We start from the raw sequence: 18,794 nt of genomic DNA, 5'->3' as shown, positions 1-18,794 counted from the left end.
AAAACATCTTTACGTAAAGATGGTAACAATCTAACAATTTGCAATATGGTCTTCATTTGAATAAAACCTTGCAAATATTACACCAAAATTAAAACCATATCAAATTTTTTAAGCAAAAGTGAGTTCTTTCCAGAAAAAAATAACCTTGCATTGCTCGACGGTAAACAAATATGAGCCGTTGATTTGTGCAAGCAAACTTTGGGATTGAGAAGTTATAACAGTTAAAGAACAGATGTGCAGGTAGTTGGATAGTTTTGATGAGCGGCCAGTTGCAGCAACTCCTACTGTACTAATTAAATAAGTTCGCATCGATTTAATTAATTAATTAATTATGACATTCTGTGACGACGACGAGGCTCTAATTTTTGTTTACTCAGATTAGATTCGTCAACTCAAGACGTACGATTATTAATATTCATATTCATTTCTTGCACTTCCCCTTTGTCCTCTTTCCATTCGAGTTCCTGTACGTCTCCTCTCCTCCCTAACAGTAGCACCAATCACCAATTACAATGTAAGGGAGAGCTAGAGACAAAATCGGAGTTGGTTTTGCTTGAAATCTTTCCTTCATCTGGCTGCAATGAGTAGTAGTGGCAAGAGAAAGCTGATTCCGATGAACATAGAAGAGGCTGCACTCTTGTTGAGCCATGTGACTCAGCCTCGGATCCCATTCTTGCTTGCTTTACTGTTCCTCATTGCTTACTGGGTTTCTTGTTTCTCCAATTTGCTTCTCCTTGCACTTGCTCTTTGGACAACTATCCAAGTAACGACCCCTTCTCACTCTTCCCTTTTCATTTTGGCTACTAAATTAATTAATTAACTAATTGATGATTTTTCTATTTCTAGTATCAGAGTTATCAACGCAAACTGCTTGAGGAGGACTTGAACAAGAAATGGCGCCGCATCATGCTCAACTCCTCGGTATACTATTTTCCAATTCCTTTTCTCTCCCTTTTGCATTCTCAATTTATCTCTACACAATTCACATGAATTCAACTTGCTGTGTACATAGCCCGCTACACCATTGGAACACTGTGAATGGTTGAATAAGCTCTTGACTCAAGTCTGGCCCAACTATTTTAATCCAAAGCTTTCAAGAAGGTTATCCGCTATAGTGGAGGTGACATTTCACTTACGTTCTACTATATTTTGGTTTTGTGTGCCAAATTGCCAAATTGCTTTAATTTGATTACATATAAGTTTTGATGTTAACTTTGATTTTTTTTTTCTTGTCTCATGATCTAGAAGCGGTTAAAGCTCCGGAAACCAAGCCTTATAGTAAGTAAATTGTGCTTTTTTTTTTTTGTTAAAGAGTTGCACACTTTCTTAATTGTAACATGAAGATGAATGATACTGAAAATTAGAAGATGTGTACTGAACTAAGATGCTTGTTTTTGTAGGAGAAAGTTGACCTGCGGGAGTTCTCACTAGGGTCATGCCCTCCAAGTTTGGGTCTTCAAGGGGTGCGGTGGTCAACTTCTGGTGATCAGGTTTTTTGTTTCACAATTGTTTTTAGCCTGTTTCCACATACCCAACAATTTTGTAAAGTATTCTGTTGGTATTTGACAGCGGATCTTGAACATGGGTTTTGATTGGGACACTAGTGACATGAGTATTTTGATGCTTGCCAAACTTGCCAAGCCATTGATGGGAACTACCCGAATTATGATTAACAGTCTTCATATCAAGGGTGATGTATGTCAAATAGGATCTATATTTCTTTAAGATTCTAAGGCACTAAACTATATAAAATGAAACAACATATATGAAAACAAATAAGCAAGTTTGATTTTTGAAGCAAGTAATAACACTTATTACTACGAGAACTATAAAATACTTTGCCCGGATTTGAAGAAAATTCATTTCTAAATGCTTATGCCTTATGTTTGTAGCCACTAATTGTTAGTTAAATCATTTTTCTTTACTAATCTAATCATTCACATTTTTATGCAGCTCCTCATTACACCAATTCTAGATGGAAAAGCCCTTCTGTATTCATTTTCATCAAAACCTGAGGTGAGAATTGGAATTGCGTTTGGAAGTGGTGGAACAGAGGTGCCTGGTGTTTCTTCTTGGCTGGTGCGTCTTGGAGAATTTATTTTTGAAAAAGCTTATGTTTATCATTTCTGGCATAATTCAATCCATTTTGAAATAATTAAATCAAGATGATTCTATATTCATTTTTGGCATAGTTCATTTCAATTTTCGCCGCAGGCTCAGACTTTGAATGTGCTATGTGAATTTAAGTCTCTTTCTTTAACCTTCTGTCTTACTTTCCTTCAATGGAGTACGATATTTCATTCCAATTGCACTTTTCCTTTTATACAGGAGAAACTTTTTACCGACACTTTGCTTAAAACTATGGTGGAACCTCGGCGCCGATGCTTCTCTTTGCCGGCAGTGAATTTAAGGAAAAGAGTTGTTGGAGGCATTATATATGTTACAGTGATTTCAGCAAACAAACTTTCTAGGAGTTGCTTTAAGGGAAGCCCATCTTTGAGGCAACAAAATGGCTGCTTGGAAGAAAAATTGGATGACAAGGACCTGCAGACATTTGTGGAAGTAGAAGCAGAGGAATTGACAAGGAGGACAGGTGTGAGCCGAGGTTCAACACCAACATGGGATGCAACGTTTAATATGGTATTACATGATAGTACAGGAATTGTTCGCTTTAATCTTTATGAGTGCCTTCCCAGCAGTGTGAAGTATGACTACCTAGCAAGTTGTGAAATCAAGGTATTGTCATTGATGTTAATATATACAAGCAGAAAATTGTTTAATTTATCTCATTGCAGCAACTGCTTATCTATCTTTAAGCTTCACTGATGCTTTGTGTTTGAGAAGATGAGGCATGTTGAAGATGATTCAACAATAATGTGGGCAACTGGGCCAAACTCTGGTGTCATAGCAACACATGCAAAAGATTGTGGAGATGAAATTGAAATGACTGTTCCATTTGAGGAGGCCAACTCTGGAGAGGTACATTATCTATGGCTAGTAAATTAACAGCCACTTGCTTTGCTTTTTCTTTGTTGTGTAAAACGATAGTATTTCCAGGCAGGCTTTTTTGAAGTGGATACTTAACTTTGAAATTAGAATTGTAAAAGTAGTTATAGGAGATGTTAGAGAGAGTGGCATTTTTGGAATAGGAAAAGGACACCAAATGGGAGAGTACTCTTTATAATATGTATGTATAGATGTATAGACAAATGGGAGAATCCCCTTTAATAATATGTATAAATGTATGGATGTATAGATAATGAAATGATTGCTTCCTGCCTCTGTCTAACATTATTCTCTGATTAAAAATAAAAAGGAAAATAAAATTGAATGTGAATGAAATGTTTAACTCATCATACCTCTCATCCATTTTCAGTTGAAGGTGAGAATTGTAGTAAAAGAATGGCAATTTGCAGATGGTTCACATAGCTTGAACAGCCTCAGTACTAGCTCTCAGCCACCACTAAGTGAATCATCAAATCTGCAGTCAAAAACTGGAAGGAAACTTAGGATAACCGTTGTTGAAGCAAAAGATCTAGCTACAAAAGACAAATTTGGAAAAGTTGATACATATGTCAAACTGCAGTATGAAAAGGTGAGTGAAACTGATTGTTGAACTGTTGTAGAGATTGGAACAACACATGTTTCTCTATAGGATGCTTACTTGAAGTTGTCCTATAATGAATAATGATTCAAACTCTTGAAGCACACTTTCCCTTTCTTGTGTGCAATTTGTGGAAAGAGAACTTGTGCAAACAGAATATTTGTTTACTTGAGCATAATAGATGCAAATTGCAATGCCATTTGAAAATAACTCACTATCTGATTTGGTTGTTAATACTCTTTCAGACTATCCAGAAAACCATGAATGCTCAAACTCCGAATCCCATTTGGAATCAATCATTTGAATTTGATGAGACGGGTGGTGATGAATACCTAAATGTAAAGTGCTTTACTAATGAAGTTTTTGGAGATGAAAATATTGGTAGTGCTCATGTAAATTTGGAGGGACTAGTAGACAGCTCAGTCAAGGATGTGTGGATCCCTCTCGAAGGAGTGAGTTCTGGCGAGTTAAGACTTAAGATAGAAGTAGTTAAGGTGAATGACCAAGAAGGATCAAGGGTATGTGTCCTCAACAGGGGATGGGGAATAAAGCACAAAGCAATAACTTATTATAATATTATACTATCACTTCAGTTATTTTTACCCATGCCAAATTTTCACCTAAATTGATATTATGCATTGCTCCTTCGAAATGAACAGGATACAGCTTCGAGCTCACAAAAAGGTTGGATAGAACTAGTTGTGATTGAAGCAAGGGATCTTATTGCTGCTGATCTTAGAGGGACAAGTGATCCTTTTGTGAGGGTAGACTATGGAAACTTGAAGAAAAGGACAAAGGTTAAGACCTAGAATCCTTAATTTGCAGTAACAACACTTGATAACACATGCTCATATTTCTACTAAATATTTGTGAAGTGTAATATCCAAGCCTTTCATTGTTTCATTCACGTGTTATGCCCCCTGTTCTTTCTTGCTCATGTCATTTTTCCATAGCATTTTTATGCTGATTTTATCTGACATTGTGTGGTAGGTTATTCCCAAGACTTTGAATCCTCAATGGAACCAGACCTTAGACTTCCTGGACGATGGCAGTCTCCTTGTACTGCGTGTTAAGGACCATAATGCATTACTGCCCACATCAAGCATCGGTGAATGTGTTGTGGAATATCAAAGGTTGCCTCCAAACCAGATGGTAGACAAGTGGATACCTCTCCAAGGGGTGAAAAGTGGCGAGATCCACATCCAAATTACAAGAAATGTCCCTGAGATGAAAATGAGACAAGTTGTGGATTCTGAACCTTCGTTAAGCACATTGCACCAAATTCCTACCCAGGTTAGATCTCTAGCATAATTTTAGCAATTCCATTCAGAAGCTGTCTCCTGTTTCCATTTTCCCTTAATAAACTGTTGAAATTGAATATGGTCAGATGAAAGAGATGATGATGAAGTTTCGATCGTTAATAGACGACGGGAATGTTGAAGGACTGTCTAGGATTTTGAGTGAGCTAGAAACTCTGGAGGACACTCAGGAAGGATATATTGCGCAGCTGGAGACACAGCAAATGATGCTTCTCAGCAAAATAAAGGAATTAGGACAGCAGATCATCAATTCTTCTCCATCCCTTCAGAACTAACTAAGTAGTCAAGTATATTGCTTCAATGAACCATCATAGATAGATTAATGTTGATGTGTACATGTGTATCAGAGTTCCGCCTTCTACTAACTATGGATTAAGACAATCTGCTGTATAACACTTACTCCGCCAATAAAATCTTATTAATGTAAAAGTTATTATTATTATTTTTGTTTTATTATATAACACAGGAAATGAAAATGCACCAAAACATATGGCATTTCGGAACAGTACTGCTAAATTCTGTTTTACCTCATTCTTGTGCACCAACTGCTCCGCATTCTTATCAACTGAGCCCTCTGAGGCCTTTCTCTATCACCGCCAAATACCGAAGCCAAACGACTCTCCAAAGCTCTTCCTTGCCATTTTGCTTTAGGTAATGTTATTCTACCACGGTAAATGGTAATGTATTAAATTCGTTGTCCTTTTACTTACATGAATCTTGTAAAGGTAGAAAGTGAAAAGAAGAGAATGATAGCGTTGGGATTCGAGGGTTCAGCCAACAAAATCGGAGTGGGTGTTGTCACACTTGACGGCACCATCCTCTCCAACCCACGCCACACATACATAACCCCTCCCGGTCAAGGCTTTCTCCCAAGAGAAACCGCTCAGCACCACCTTCACCACGTTCTTCCACTCGTCAGATCCGCTTTAGAGACCGCCAACGTCACTCCCGATGACATCGACTGCATCTGCTACACCAAGGGCCCTGGAATGGGTGCTCCCCTTCAGGTCTCTGCTGTCGTCGTTCGCGTCCTCTCTCAGCTTTGGAAGAAGCCCATTGTTGCTGTCAACCACTGTGTCGCTCATATTGAGATGGGTAGGGTTGTCACCGGTGCCGTTGACCCTGTTGTGCTTTATGTTAGTGGCGGTAACACTCAGGTCATTGCATACAGTGAGGGTCGTTACAGAATTTTTGGTGAGACCATTGATATTGCTGTTGGTAACTGCTTGGATCGCTTCGCTAGGGTTTTGACGCTTTCCAATGATCCCAGTCCTGGTTACAACATTGAGCAGGTTTTTTATGAATTCGTTGTTGGCAATTTTCCTTAATCATTTTGTTAGTTGAAAGTAGCAATTTTTACTTAAAGGCTAATGTAAACATGGAAATTTTATGAATCAATGAGTCACATTTAAGAACTTTAATGTAGCAATCTTTGATTCAGATAAATATACAATATGCATAGAGGAGTACAAATGTAGTATTATAATTGTGCTTAACTGGGTTGTGATCTCATGGTTTAGAATTTAGGGTTTAGGATTTAGTGTTCTCATGGTTCAATCTGTTCAACTTGCTTTATATGGTTTTCTTGCCTTTCAGCTTGCTAAGAAAGGAGAGAAATTTATAGACATTCCTTATGTTGTCAAAGGGATGGATGTATCTTTTAGTGGAATACTTAGTTACATCGAAGCGACTGCAGTTGAAAAGCTGAAGAATAACGAGTGCACACCTGCAGACTTGTGCTACTCTCTGCAGGTATATTTGTTTGCTGCTCCCTTTCTCTTCGGTAAGCTGCTATCTTTATAAAATTATGAATTTGCGAGTTTGGATTTCTAAGAATGTTAACATTGCAGGAGACTCTGTTTGCTATGCTTGTGGAGATAACAGAGCGGGCTATGGCTCATTGTGACTCGAAAGATGTCCTTATAGTTGGTGGTGTGGGCTGCAACGAGCGTTTGCAGGAGATGATGAGAACAATGTGCTCTGAACGGGGTGGGAGGCTGTTTGCCACCGATGACAGATATTGCATCGACAATGGTGCAATGATAGCTTATACTGGTCTCCTTGAATTTGCTTATGGTGCGTCGACACCACTAGAGGACTCTACGTTCACCCAGCGGTTCCGAACAGATGAAGTGAAAGCAATTTGGCGAGAAGCAAACTCTACCAAATTGAATGGTCTTGCAGAGAAAAGCATTTGATTTGTTATTCTTCAGGTATTGTCTTATCATTCTGTGCTCAACTAAGCATCTGGGTGTAAAGCATAAACTGTATGGTTTCATCTAGTCCATAGTTGAGTTCAGGTGGAAAACTTTAGTACACGAATGAATGATGAGTTAATTTGTTGAGTCCTGCAACTTCCTTCTCTTGAATTGTTGCATAATAATAAGATAAAAATAATTTAAACTACGTTAGCGTTAAACCAATGGGGATAATATTGGCAATTACGACTGAATTTAGTAAAACTAATGAGATCGAACTGTAGCTTGCTTTTTATTATCTGTCTTGTTACTTTTTTGTTTTCTGCTAAAGAAACACCGAAAAACTAATAATAGAGTTGAAATATATTTTTCTTTCTGTGATTGCAGGTCTGAGTCTGATTGCCTTCAAGCTCAAGTTTATACATTAGGACCTTGTAATTTATTAGGACGGTAAATTATATATGAAACTCTTCATTTTTATTTAATATTCTGTTATCAGTGGAGAGTGGTGCAGTGATGGCACTGATCCAAGATGTAGGAGATGGTTCATTACCAATGTCAATTGGGGCATCACTTTAAACAGTATTGGTTATAGGTTTTTGTCATGTTACATATTTCCTAAGGTAGTCAACTCAGGTTATGTATTGAGTTAGTAGTTTAAGGTTGTATCATTTTTTTTTTTTTTACAGAAGTTTAAGGTTGTATCTGCATTACCCTATTGTTGTAAACTGAAAACCTGAGTAATTGTGAACCATGGCATGTGCTATTCCATTTAAAAACCATCTTCAGAAGTAACGCTTAGATATTGCTCGGAACACACTGGAAATTTCATGTAGATGGCTTTTTTTATAGTTTTATTCTTCCGAGGTCCATGCAGGAAGTATTGTCAACTTTGCAAGGAACAGAAGAACGTAGGATAATATACAAAGGTTTTGTTAGCATCCAATGTGAAAAAAAACGAATGCACTTCACTGATGTAAATTACTCAATGCCCGTTGTCAATTTTTATAAGCATCTTTCAAAAGCGCATATGCTGTGGCGGTAACTAAAATTAGAATCTCCAGGTGGAGACAAATCAATTCACATTTCACATCCCTTACTTTTACCATTGGCAACCTAGTTACTCAGTAATACTTGGTTTGCTAAAAATCTAAAATAAAGAGAAACAAATTGTATAACATCTTTAATTATCCATTACTTATAGCCAAAAAATAAAAATGGGGCAACGGACACCTTATTAATTGCTGACGTTAAAAACAAGACTTTTTTGAATAAAAACAAAAAAACAAGGCTTTTAGACCACGCGAATAAGTATGTGTTCCTTCCCACATGCTTGTTAGTTCTGTGCTATTGTTAAACCACTTGTGAAGACTCTTGAGGGCATGATTAGTTTGTTACTCTGGCATACTTTTGTCTTCTGAAACTTAACACTAGTTGTGTGATTCTTTGAAGGAAAATATGTCAACGGCAACACTCTTGTAGCTGATGGAGGACTTTGGCTGAGCTGGCCTCGTCATCTGCCAAAAGAGGCGGTGAAGCAGGTCTCTCGAGCAGTGAAAAAGAGGTCCAGAAATGCACCAGTTGGTGTTCCAGAGAGCAAGCTATGATGTGTAATGAAATATTAAAGAGGATATGATCTCTATTACATTTAATCATTTATATATAATATACCCCTACAGTTTTTTTTTTTTGAACAAATTAGTTCCTAAAGAAAAAATCACTTTCAAAGATGAATTTATCCAATCTGAAATCTATTTTCAAAAGCTAAACTACTCTCTCTATTTCAAAATAAATATCTCACTTTAAATAATAAATCAGTATTTTGGATATGATTATTTTTGCATATACTTTAGATTGATTTTTTTATGTATCCAAAATAAAACATAAAAGTGGTATTTTATTTTGCAATGAAAGAAATAGTTAATTAAAATTACTAAATTGATCATGTAATCAAATTTTTAAGTACGCATTAGAAAACTTTAGACGGAGTATTTAAATTTCTTTAGTTTTCAATTCATTACGTTCATATTTATTCACTTTTTACTAGCCAAACCATCAAATAATGATTTTTTTTTAAATGATACCCATAATTAAAATATAGACAAATGACTAAAATAAATTATTCGAAAATAAAATTTACTCAAATACAACTTTTGCATATTGCATATGCAAATATAATTTTTAACTAACCTATATAAATTGTGAGAGAGGTCTGACAGATTCCAAATGAACATAAACCATTATACCACTCTGGTGATTTATGTTGATATTCAAAATGGCTAGAAACTGCAGCAGGGGGCTCGTGGTTTCTGTGTATTTGCTCTAATGTGCATAAACTGCGACAGGGATTCAGCAGTTTATACTTGCACCAAAAACACCTATGTATACCAATCAGGAGGGAGTCGTGTGATGGTAGAGGATCATTTTCATACCTTCACAAATGAATAGTGAGGAGAGTTTTTTGGTTATAGTTCATTATTTTGGAAAAACAATAATAAAAAAGCAAAAAACACAGTATTAAATTCATTGATAAAGAACTTTTGAGTGTTTTTATCCAGTCAACAAATATTTTGTCAGAGCTAAAGACGAGTATATTGTAAAAAACAGGATTGTATGGGGCCAAGTGGGTGAAGAAGGTATTGTATAAGATTTTGATTGTAGTTGTGTCAATTAATTGTGGAATCTGATGCTGTTACTATTGCTATTGCTATTGTGAGAATCAAAGTGATCGGAACTTTGCCATGATTGGTCGATGTGAATTTTTCTTTCCCAGTCACAGAATCAGAACAGAATGCTCAATCAGTGCTTGGTTGATTGGCTTTGCTCTGATTGTATTTGATTATAAATTTTAGATTGATAACTTTTAGATTTTAAATTTACACTGCCTATGATACTGATTCACTGTTCCTTCAATGCTTTTTGTTGTTGTTAATAATTGTGATGAGCTTTTTTAAAATTGGGTTGAAAACTGTTAATCTTTTTTCATTGTTCTTAACTTCTGTTCTTACTAAAAAATTTGTAATTGGTGATCTTTTTATTTATTATATGCTTCATGTTTTTAATTTTACTCTTCTTCTAGACTTCAAAATCAATTTATGATAACTGTGATGCAATTATTTAGTTAGATAGCTGATGTAACTATTGAGTTTAAGAGATTGAGTTTTTCTATTCTCATTATTAGTAAGACAGGGATATTTTTTCACTACTTTGGCACATTTATTTCTAGGTTTGCTGTGGGATTCAGTGCTGTGTGGTAATTAACAGTGGTCACTCTTGTTGTAGTTTCTTTAATAGCTATTATTGGAGTCATTCACACAACCACTTTGGCCAAGCTCTTTGCTAAAAGCCAAGAAGTTCTTTCTTTGCTAAAAACCATTTTTGTTTAGTATGTAGTTATTTGTTAAAAAATCTGAAACTGAAGTTATACATATTAATATTAATTAAAGGCCATATGATATGGTATGGCATGTTATGTGACACTAATTAATTGAAAAAATTGTGTATATGACCGATTTTGCTAGTTAAAAATGATGTTAAGAGTTTGAAGCTAAAATGGTTGAGGCAGCAAATAGGACTAGTGAGTCAAGAATCGGCTTTGTTTGCGACAACAATTAGAGAGCATACTCTTAGGAAGATCTGATGTTGACCAAGTTGAGATTGAATAAGTTGCAAGAGTAGCCAATGTTCATTCTTTCATTATCAAACTTCTAGAGAGTTATGAGACATAGGTTAGCCAATATAGAGTTTCAATTTCTATTCCGATTCATTAGAATTAGAAATGTTTAATTTTTTGTATCATTGGAAATCTAGAGGATAACTTGTAATTCTATGTTTAATTTTAGTTTTATTAGTATATTTTGATAAGATAATATGACTTCGGTTCATGATATTTTTAAATTTGAAAGATATTTTAAGATTTATGTTAAACTATAATTATATTTCAAGATGTTTATTTATAATTTATTTATTATTTTACTTTAAAATGGTTTTTTCAGTTGAGCCATAATTAAATCAATTGTGATGGTTCTGAAAGAACTTGAGAAGGGGGGTTGAATCAAGTTTGCACAAAATTAGCTTTTCAAGCTCTTTCGCGGAAGCAGAAATTGCAGGAGATTTTTTCGTTTTGTCTCATGTGCAGAACAGAAAAAGAGAAGGGAAGAAGAGAAAGAGGCCAGCATGTATCCTGGTTCGATTTCTAAGTGTCATGAAACCTACATCCAGTCTCCACCATAATCATGGTGGAATTTTCACTATAATCAACAGACTATAATCACCAATACTATTGAATTATAACCTAATTCAACTAGTATCTACCACTAAGCTTTCTTCACCAAAGCTCAGCTTCCCAAGTGCTGTCCCAACTTGGAAAGGGAACCTAGTCAGATTCAGAAACACCAAGTGCTATTCTAACTTGGCAAGGAAAATCCGCAGATTCAATTTACCACCAAGTGCTATCCCAACTTGGTAAGGGAAACTAAACCTTAGTTCACAGAAACCAAATTACACAGAAAGAATTCATCTGGCTTTTTCATGCATCTCTCTTGCCTCTTCTCTTATGGCTTTTTCAACTCACATATTTAGCCTTTTCTCAATACAAAAGATGACACAAGACAACCATAACAATGAAAAAAAATAAAGTACTAGTAGAAGAAAAAGAATTCAGCTCGGTTGAGAGAATATGATGCTCTAAATTTTTGCTCTCTTTTTCTTGCCTTCAAATGTTGGAATGAGGTCTCTTTTATATCTTCAGCTTGCTATCCAATTTTCCTCTTTCATTTCCTTGTCCCAGCTATCCGTTGGAGCTGTCTCAATTGGCATGTAGTTCTTGCTCCATGCTGTTCCACTGCCACTGCTTGTCAAGGAACCATTCCACCATCTCTGCTGTCCTTGGATTTGCTTTCTTCCCTGGCATGCTCTTCTTTCTCCCTCTGCTCCATTATCTCTGCTACTTCTGCTCTTTGCAAGTTTGTGTTTTACTCACCGACAATCTGAATGTTGCTTTGCTGATGTCCTTGTGTTAGTGGAGATGTCTTGGTGTCTTATTTCTATGCTAGAGCCACAGCTGTCCCATGATATTGACAGATGTCCTATTTTTCTTCTTTCTTTTTATTCTCAATTTGTGTTCGGTGCTCTCTCTCTTGACTCATATAATAATCTGTTGCTCTTTGGAAAATAATGGGCTCATGTTGTGTATCACTTGAAGTGGCTGATGCACCATGAAATTAAACATTTTGGGCCTGCATCACTAGCACCCACATTAGATAATATTGGGCTTTTAACCCAACCAATGTTTGTCATCATTTGTTTGTCCAATCATCAAACTAAGCTCAACAATCTCCCCCTTGATGACAAACATGATAAAAGAGGATACTTGAAGTTAAAAATTAATTTGAATGAGTTGAGAGCACTTCCCTTTGATGCCATTCAGAGTGTGTGTTGCTCCCCCTCAATGTTAGCATTTATCCCCCTTAATCATGACTTACATCTTCAAGTGGATAAAATTTAAAACAGTCAAAAATAATTTCCACAGCAATATATCATAGTAACAATAACACCAAGCACTGAGCAATTTACATAACAATAACACAAAGCACAGAGCAATTAAAGTTAAGCACAGTAATAGATATTAAGCATTATTGTCTATAACCTAAGCCAATGCTAATATGCTATCTTTTCTTTTATTTTCTTTTCTCCCGCTTTTGTCATCAAAGAGGGAAAATTAAGAAATCTGCACAAGAGTGTTAGGTTCACAGCAGTAGTAGCCATAAGTGGTAATCAAAATGAACTAAGTAAATAGTTTACAACTATCCAACACAAGCAAAATAAAGTTTCGGAGGATGCAAAATGTGGCCTTTGATCTTCTTGATAGCAGATTCAGCCATTCCTTCTTAGCCCCAAAGATAATAAGAAGATCATACAAGGTCACAAACTCTTGAAACACATCTTTTACAATTCCAGTTGTAGTTCTGATCTTGGAAGAATTAGATTTAGGAACCAATATAGTAGAACATTGGTCAAATGGGAAGAGTCGGATAAAAGAGTAGAGAGAAATGTGTGTGAAACAGTGCATGAAGTGGTGACTTGATATAATCCTAAAGTAGTGCAATAGTCTCACCTTGAAATTGAGTTGAAAAATAAAAATTTTGAAAAACATTGAATTTTACCTCTGTAACCAAATGAACCTTGTTTTCAAAAAAATGAAAAAATTAATATTGAAAACAAAAATATAAGTCCAATTTAAAATGAAAAACATTTTTTTTTAAAATCCAAATCCAAAGTAGGCCCAACACTTTTAGACATAAGTGGCCCATCTGATAGTAGACAAGTAAACACCCTAGGCCCACCAAATCTGATAAGCCTCCAACGAGTCTAAATAGCAACAAATCAAATTAATGAAGCTACTCATCATCTGCCCAAAATAGTCTCATCTCGACTTATGAGACAAAATGCTTGAACCAGAATGTCAGAAGGATTAAGAAAAATTAGATGAATCAAGAATGCCCAGAGCAGTTCGTAATTTGCTGAACCTCTCTTCTATCAATGGTTTAGTGAAAATATCAGCTAGTTGATCTTCAGATTTAACAAACTGAATATCTAAATTTCTATTTTGCACATGTTCTCTTATAGAATGAAATATAACTTCTATGTGCTTTGTTATAGAGTGTAAAATAGGGTTTTTGAAAATATTTATAGCACTCATGTTGTCACAAAACAATAGAATGTTGGATACTTTCAGTTTATAACCAGCTAACTGAGTTTTTAACCATAGTAGTTGAGAACAACAAGATGAGGCTGCAATGTACTCAGCTTCGGCAGTAGAGAGTGCCACTGTTGCTTGCTTTTTGCTTGACCAAACAATGAGTGATTTTCTAAGGAAGTAACACATGCCACTTGTACTTCTTCTATCAATTCTGTCCCCAACAAAATCTGCATCACAAAAACCCACTAATTGAAAGGAATCAGTCTTTGGAAACCATAAACCATATCAGTGGTACCAAGCACGTATCGGATGATCCTCTTGACAGCTGAGAAATGTGATTCCTTAGTCTTTGATTGAAATATTGAGGATACTCCAACACTTTGGATGATATCAAGCCTTGAGGAGGCTAGATACATCAAAGAGCCAATGATCCCTCTATAGCGCGTCTCATCAACATCTCTAGCATGTTCATCTTTGTCAAGCTTGATATTTGGATGCATGGGAGTTCCCACTGGCTTGGCACTTTTCAGCCCGAATTTCTTAACAAGTTCCTTTGCATATTTTTCTTGATGAATGAATATGCCTTCTGCAGTTTGCTTTATTTGCAAGGCTAGAAAGAAGTTGAGCTCTCCCATCATGCTCATATCAAATTCATTAGTCATAAGCTTAGTAAAATCTGCACACAAATCCTCATTAGCCGAACCAAAGATAATATAATCAACATAAACTTGCACAAGAATGAAATGATCATTATAATTCTTAATAAATAAAGTGGTGTCAATGGCTCCTCTTTGAAAATTTTTTTTCAATAAAAATGAGCCAAGCCTCTCATACCAAGCTCTAGGAGCTTGTCTTAAACCATATATGGCTTTAGCTAGTTTAAAAACATGGTTAGAAAAAATTTTGTTTTCAAACCCAAATGGTTGAGCCACATAAACCTCTCTATCTATTATGCCATTGAGGAAAGCACACTTTACGTCCATTTGGAATAGCTTGAAGCCACAATGAGCTGCATATGCAAGGAGCAATTTGATGGCTTCCATTTGAGCTACAGGTGCAAAGGATTCATCGAAATCAATCCCTTCCTCTTGATCATAGCCTTGAGCAACCAATCTTGCTTTGTTTTGGACAATGGTTCCATCTTCACCCAATTTATTTCTGAAAATCCATTTAGTGCTAGTGACTTTCTTTTCAATTGAGTGAGGCACTAATCTCCAGACCTGGTTTTTCTCAAATTTCTGCAATTCCTCCTCCATAGATAATACCCAAGATGGATCAGCAAGAGCTTCTTGGATATTTTGAAGTTCAATCTTTGATATAAGAGCTAAGTTAGTGGATTCAGCTCTTTTCAAAGATGATCTAGTTGATATTCCTTTGGAGGGATCACCAATTATGAATTTCTCTGGATAGTTTTTTAGAAAATTCCATTCCCTGGGCCTTCTGGTTTGAGTTGAGGATTCAGGTTCCTCTTGATCAACAATGGCCTCTGCATTAGTGTTTTCTGCTGCGATATGAGATAATTCCAAATTGTCCCCTGCAAAATTAGAATTTTCACTGCTAACAGGTACAACTTCATAAGAACTTGGATTTTAAGGAATTGACTCAGTATTCTTGGGTAATTCAGCTTCAAAACATGGACTATCATCAATGCAAACACTAGGAACATTGTTAAACTCATAGAATGTGACATGCATGGTTTTTTCAACAGTTTGTTGTATACTCTATAAGCCTTGCTATGAGTGGAATAACCAAGAAAAATTCCTTCATGTGTTTTAGGATCAAATTTTCCTAAATTTTCTTTGATATTCAGTATGAAACACTTGCAGCCAAACACATGAAAGTAACTAAGATTGGGAGGATGCCCTTTCCAAAGTTCATATGGAATTTTTTTCAAGAACTTTTTAATGATGGTTCTATTTAAAACATAGCAAGTTGTATTCACAACTTCAGCCCATAAGAACTTGGGAATATCATATTCACATAAGAGAGCCCTAGCCATTTCTTGTAAATTTCTATTTCTTCTTTCTACAACACTATTTTATTGAGGTGTTCTAGGGCAAGAGAAGTTATGTGATATGCCTAGTTCATCACAAAAAGATTCAAAGTATTGATTTTAAAATACTTTGCCATAGTCACTTCTAATTGAAACAATTTTTAAACCTTTTTCATTTTGAATCTTCTTGCTGAATTTTTCAAAAACAGAAAATGCTTCATGTTTATGAGCTATAAAGAACACCCAACCAAACCTAGTGTAGTCATCCACAATAACCATGCAATAACTTTTTCCTCCAAGACTTTGAGTCCTAGTTGGTCCAAACAGATCAAGATGCAACAACTCCAATGGTTTCTTAGTTGAAACGTCTTCCTTGGGTTTAAAAGATGTTTTTATTTGTTTACCCATTTGACAAGCATCACAAGTGATATTCTTATCAAATTTAATATTAGAAAAACCTCTTACTAAGCCTCTTTTAACAAGCTTAGAGATTTGGAACATGCTAGCATGTCCTAATCTCTTATACCACATCCATTTTTCAGATCCCATTGAAGAGAAACAAGTCACATTTTGAACTTTAAGATCATCTAGTGTGAGACCATAAACATTGTCACTTCTTTTGGCAACAAACAAAACAACCCCTATTTTATCATTAATGACCCTACAATCAGATTTTCTAAAGGTTACAGGCTTACAGCATATCTTAGGTCACACAATTGACTTATACTTAATAGATTATGCTTTAACCCATTTACTAAAAAGACACTATCAATGCAAGTAGAAAAATATTTGCCAACCTTACCAATGGCAATTATTTTACCTTTGCCATTATCTCCAAAAGTGACAAATCCTCCATCATACTTATTGAGTTTAATGAAGAAACTATCATTTCTGGTCATATGCCTTGAACATCCACTATAAAGATACCACATGTCCAATTTCTTCTTGGATGTAAGGCAAACCTGTATGTTCTTCAACTAACCTTAGGTATCCAAATTCATTTGGATCCTTTGATGTGAAATCTTTTTGGTTGCCCAAGAGCATTAAAATCATGAACAACTTTATATAATTTACTATCATTACCAAAAGACCTTAGAAAGATAAAACATTGAGGAGGATCATGACCTTTTCTATTGTACTTGTAGCAATGGTTCTCGCTCACTGATTTTTGAGGTTTACTAAAACCTTTTAGTTTGAAAACTTGAAAGAGGAGGCTTTAGATTTTTGAACATTTTGTTTGAAAACAGCCTTACTTCCTTCTTTGAATCCAAGTCCATATTTTTCAGACCCAAACCTTTGACAAGCAAGTAATTTATCCAAGTTTTGGGAACCTTGAACAAACTTTGCTAAGTCTTCATTCATATTTTTAATTTGTTCATTCAACTTTTTGTTTTCAGAAATCAAATCAGTGGAAGCAATGACTTTATGCTTGAGTTTGAATTTTTCTAATTCAGCTCATAAAGAACAATTTTCTTCTTTTAAAAAGTTTTCGTTGCAAGTTTCGGTTGTTTTAACCTTTTTTTAAAAGAAAATCATTTTCTATCCTCAATGCCTCATTATCTTTCTTGCATTTAGCATACTTATCTAAGAGTTTCATAGAGTTCATAGTAATATCTTTGATAATGTAGTGCAGTTCATCAATAGATAAGTCAGAGAGATCTACCTCATCTTTATCATCATGATCTGCCATCAGACATAGCTGAGCTTCTTGATCTAAGCTCTCTAAGCTGGTGTCGTTCTCCAAGTCCTCCCATGTTGCCATCATCACCTTCTTTTTGTCTTTCTTGGATTTTTTGCCTTTCTTAAGTTGAGGGCAATCTGACTTGAAGTGACCTGGTTCCTTGCAGTGGTGGCATGTGAACTTAACTTGATCTTTCTTGAAGTCTTTGGATGAAGAGCTTCCTTTGCCTTTGCTTTTGAATCTCAGTAGTCTTCTCATTTTTCTTGCAAAGAGCACCATTTCTTCATCTGAGAAACTGTCATCAGATTCTTTTTCTTTGACTGTCATTCTTGATTTTAGTGCTATACTTTTCTTTTTGTCATCTTTGTCTTGAGACATGTGAGTGGTTTCATAGGCCAGAAGCTTGCCTCTTAGCTCATCATAGGTGATTTTGATCAAATCATTCTTTTCAGAGATGACTGTGCTTTTTACTTCCCATTTCTTAGTAAGACTTCTCAAGATCTTCCTCACTAAGGTTTCTTCAGAATAGTTCCCTCCCATGGCATCCAGATTGTTGATGATTATTGAAAACCTTTCGAATATTTGATCGATGCTCTCATCCTCCTTCATGCTGAATATTTCATACTCCTTCATCAGCATGTCAATTCTGGTCTCCCTCACATGCTTAGTACCTTCCTGAGTGAGTCTGAACTTGTCCCATATTTTTTTAGCCGTTTTGCACCTTGACACTTTTCTGAACTCTTCAAAACTGATTGCACAGTGCATCAGGTTGATTGCCTTGGGATTGAGTTCAACCTTCTTCTTTTCTTTATTTGTCCACTCGCTGTCTTCTTTTGCCACAACTTCTCCATCAGCATTCTGTTTAGTGGGAACGTCTAGTCCGTTGAGAATGATCTTTTAGATGTTGTAGTCAATTGACTGCACGAAGATTCTCATTCTTTCTTTCCAGTAAGAAAAGTTGCTGCCATTGAGGTAGAGGTCTATTATTAGACTACCCTTCAGTGAGAGTAAAAGCCACGATGTTGGGACTCATATTGTTGGCCATGGATCTTTATTCCAAGCTGTGAAGTTTGACTCCTTGAGACCTTGCTCCTGAAACCAATTAATGGTTCTAAATGAACTTGAGAAGGGGGGTTGAATCAAGTTTGCACAAAATTAGCTTTTAAAGCTCTATTTTCACAGAAGCAGAAATTGCAAGAGATTTTTTTGTTTTGTCTCATGTGCAGAACAGAAAAAGAGAAGGGAAGAAGAGAAAGAGGTCAGCATGTATCCTGGTTCGGTTTCTAAGTGCCATGAAAC

The 18,794-nt window shown here is 35.7% G+C and overlaps 2 protein-coding genes across 4 annotated transcripts; both read left to right on the top strand.

Moving 5' to 3' along the window:
• Positions 1 to 359: 359 nt before the first annotated feature.
• LOC130968575 (synaptotagmin-4-like) lies at positions 360 to 5,352 on the top strand. The gene is made up of 14 exons (XM_057893921.1): positions 360 to 763; positions 847 to 921; positions 1,013 to 1,120; positions 1,246 to 1,278; positions 1,401 to 1,490; positions 1,570 to 1,695; positions 1,954 to 2,079; positions 2,329 to 2,736; positions 2,845 to 2,979; positions 3,377 to 3,595; positions 3,850 to 4,122; positions 4,264 to 4,401; positions 4,595 to 4,897; positions 4,992 to 5,352. The coding sequence occupies exons 1-14, from the start codon at positions 581 to 583 to the stop codon at positions 5,196 to 5,198; spliced, it is 2,424 nt and encodes an 807-aa protein (XP_057749904.1). The 5' UTR covers positions 360 to 580; the 3' UTR covers positions 5,199 to 5,352.
• A 48-nt stretch (positions 5,353 to 5,400) lies between these two features.
• Positions 5,401 to 7,905, top strand: LOC130968576 (uncharacterized). Of its 3 annotated transcripts, none has more exons than XM_057893923.1 (5): positions 5,401 to 5,574; positions 5,653 to 6,215; positions 6,520 to 6,675; positions 6,774 to 7,136; positions 7,509 to 7,904. In XM_057893923.1, the coding sequence occupies exons 2-4, from the start codon at positions 5,670 to 5,672 to the stop codon at positions 7,119 to 7,121; spliced, it is 1,050 nt and encodes a 349-aa protein (XP_057749906.1). In that variant the 5' UTR covers positions 5,401 to 5,574; positions 5,653 to 5,669; the 3' UTR covers positions 7,122 to 7,136; positions 7,509 to 7,904. The 3 variants fall into 3 exon arrangements, with proteins under 3 accessions (XP_057749906.1, XP_057749907.1, XP_057749905.1); XM_057893924.1 differs by having other exon boundaries at positions 5,404 to 5,574; positions 5,649 to 6,215; XM_057893922.1 differs by having other exon boundaries at positions 5,407 to 6,215; positions 7,509 to 7,905.
• Positions 7,906 to 18,794: the final 10,889 nt, after the last annotated feature.

This window comes from Arachis stenosperma, chromosome 3 (assembly GCF_014773155.1).
Source record: "Arachis stenosperma cultivar V10309 chromosome 3, arast.V10309.gnm1.PFL2, whole genome shotgun sequence".
NCBI classification, from domain to species: Eukaryota; Viridiplantae; Streptophyta; class Magnoliopsida; order Fabales; family Fabaceae; genus Arachis; species Arachis stenosperma.
This window is presented reverse-complemented; position numbering and strand designations above follow the sequence as displayed.

Bases quoted from the DNA above. Each gene is read 5' to 3' on its own strand.
- LOC130968576 (XM_057893922.1), top strand. From the start codon at position 5,634: ATGAATCTTGTAAAGGTAGAAAGTGAAAAGAAGAGAATGATAGCGTTG. The intron at 6,216-6,519 runs GTTTTTTATGAA...CTTGCCTTTCAG, and splicing joins CTGGTTACAACATTGAGCAG to CTTGCTAAGAAAGGAGAGAA. The intron at 6,676-6,773 runs GTATATTTGTTT...TTAACATTGCAG, and splicing joins ACTTGTGCTACTCTCTGCAG to GAGACTCTGTTTGCTATGCT.
- LOC130968575 (XM_057893921.1), top strand. From the start codon at position 581: ATGAGTAGTAGTGGCAAGAGAAAGCTGATTCCGATGAACATAGAAGAG. The intron at 1,491-1,569 runs GTTTTTTGTTTC...GGTATTTGACAG, and splicing joins GGTCAACTTCTGGTGATCAG to CGGATCTTGAACATGGGTTT. The intron at 2,080-2,328 runs GTGCGTCTTGGA...CCTTTTATACAG, and splicing joins CTGGTGTTTCTTCTTGGCTG to GAGAAACTTTTTACCGACAC.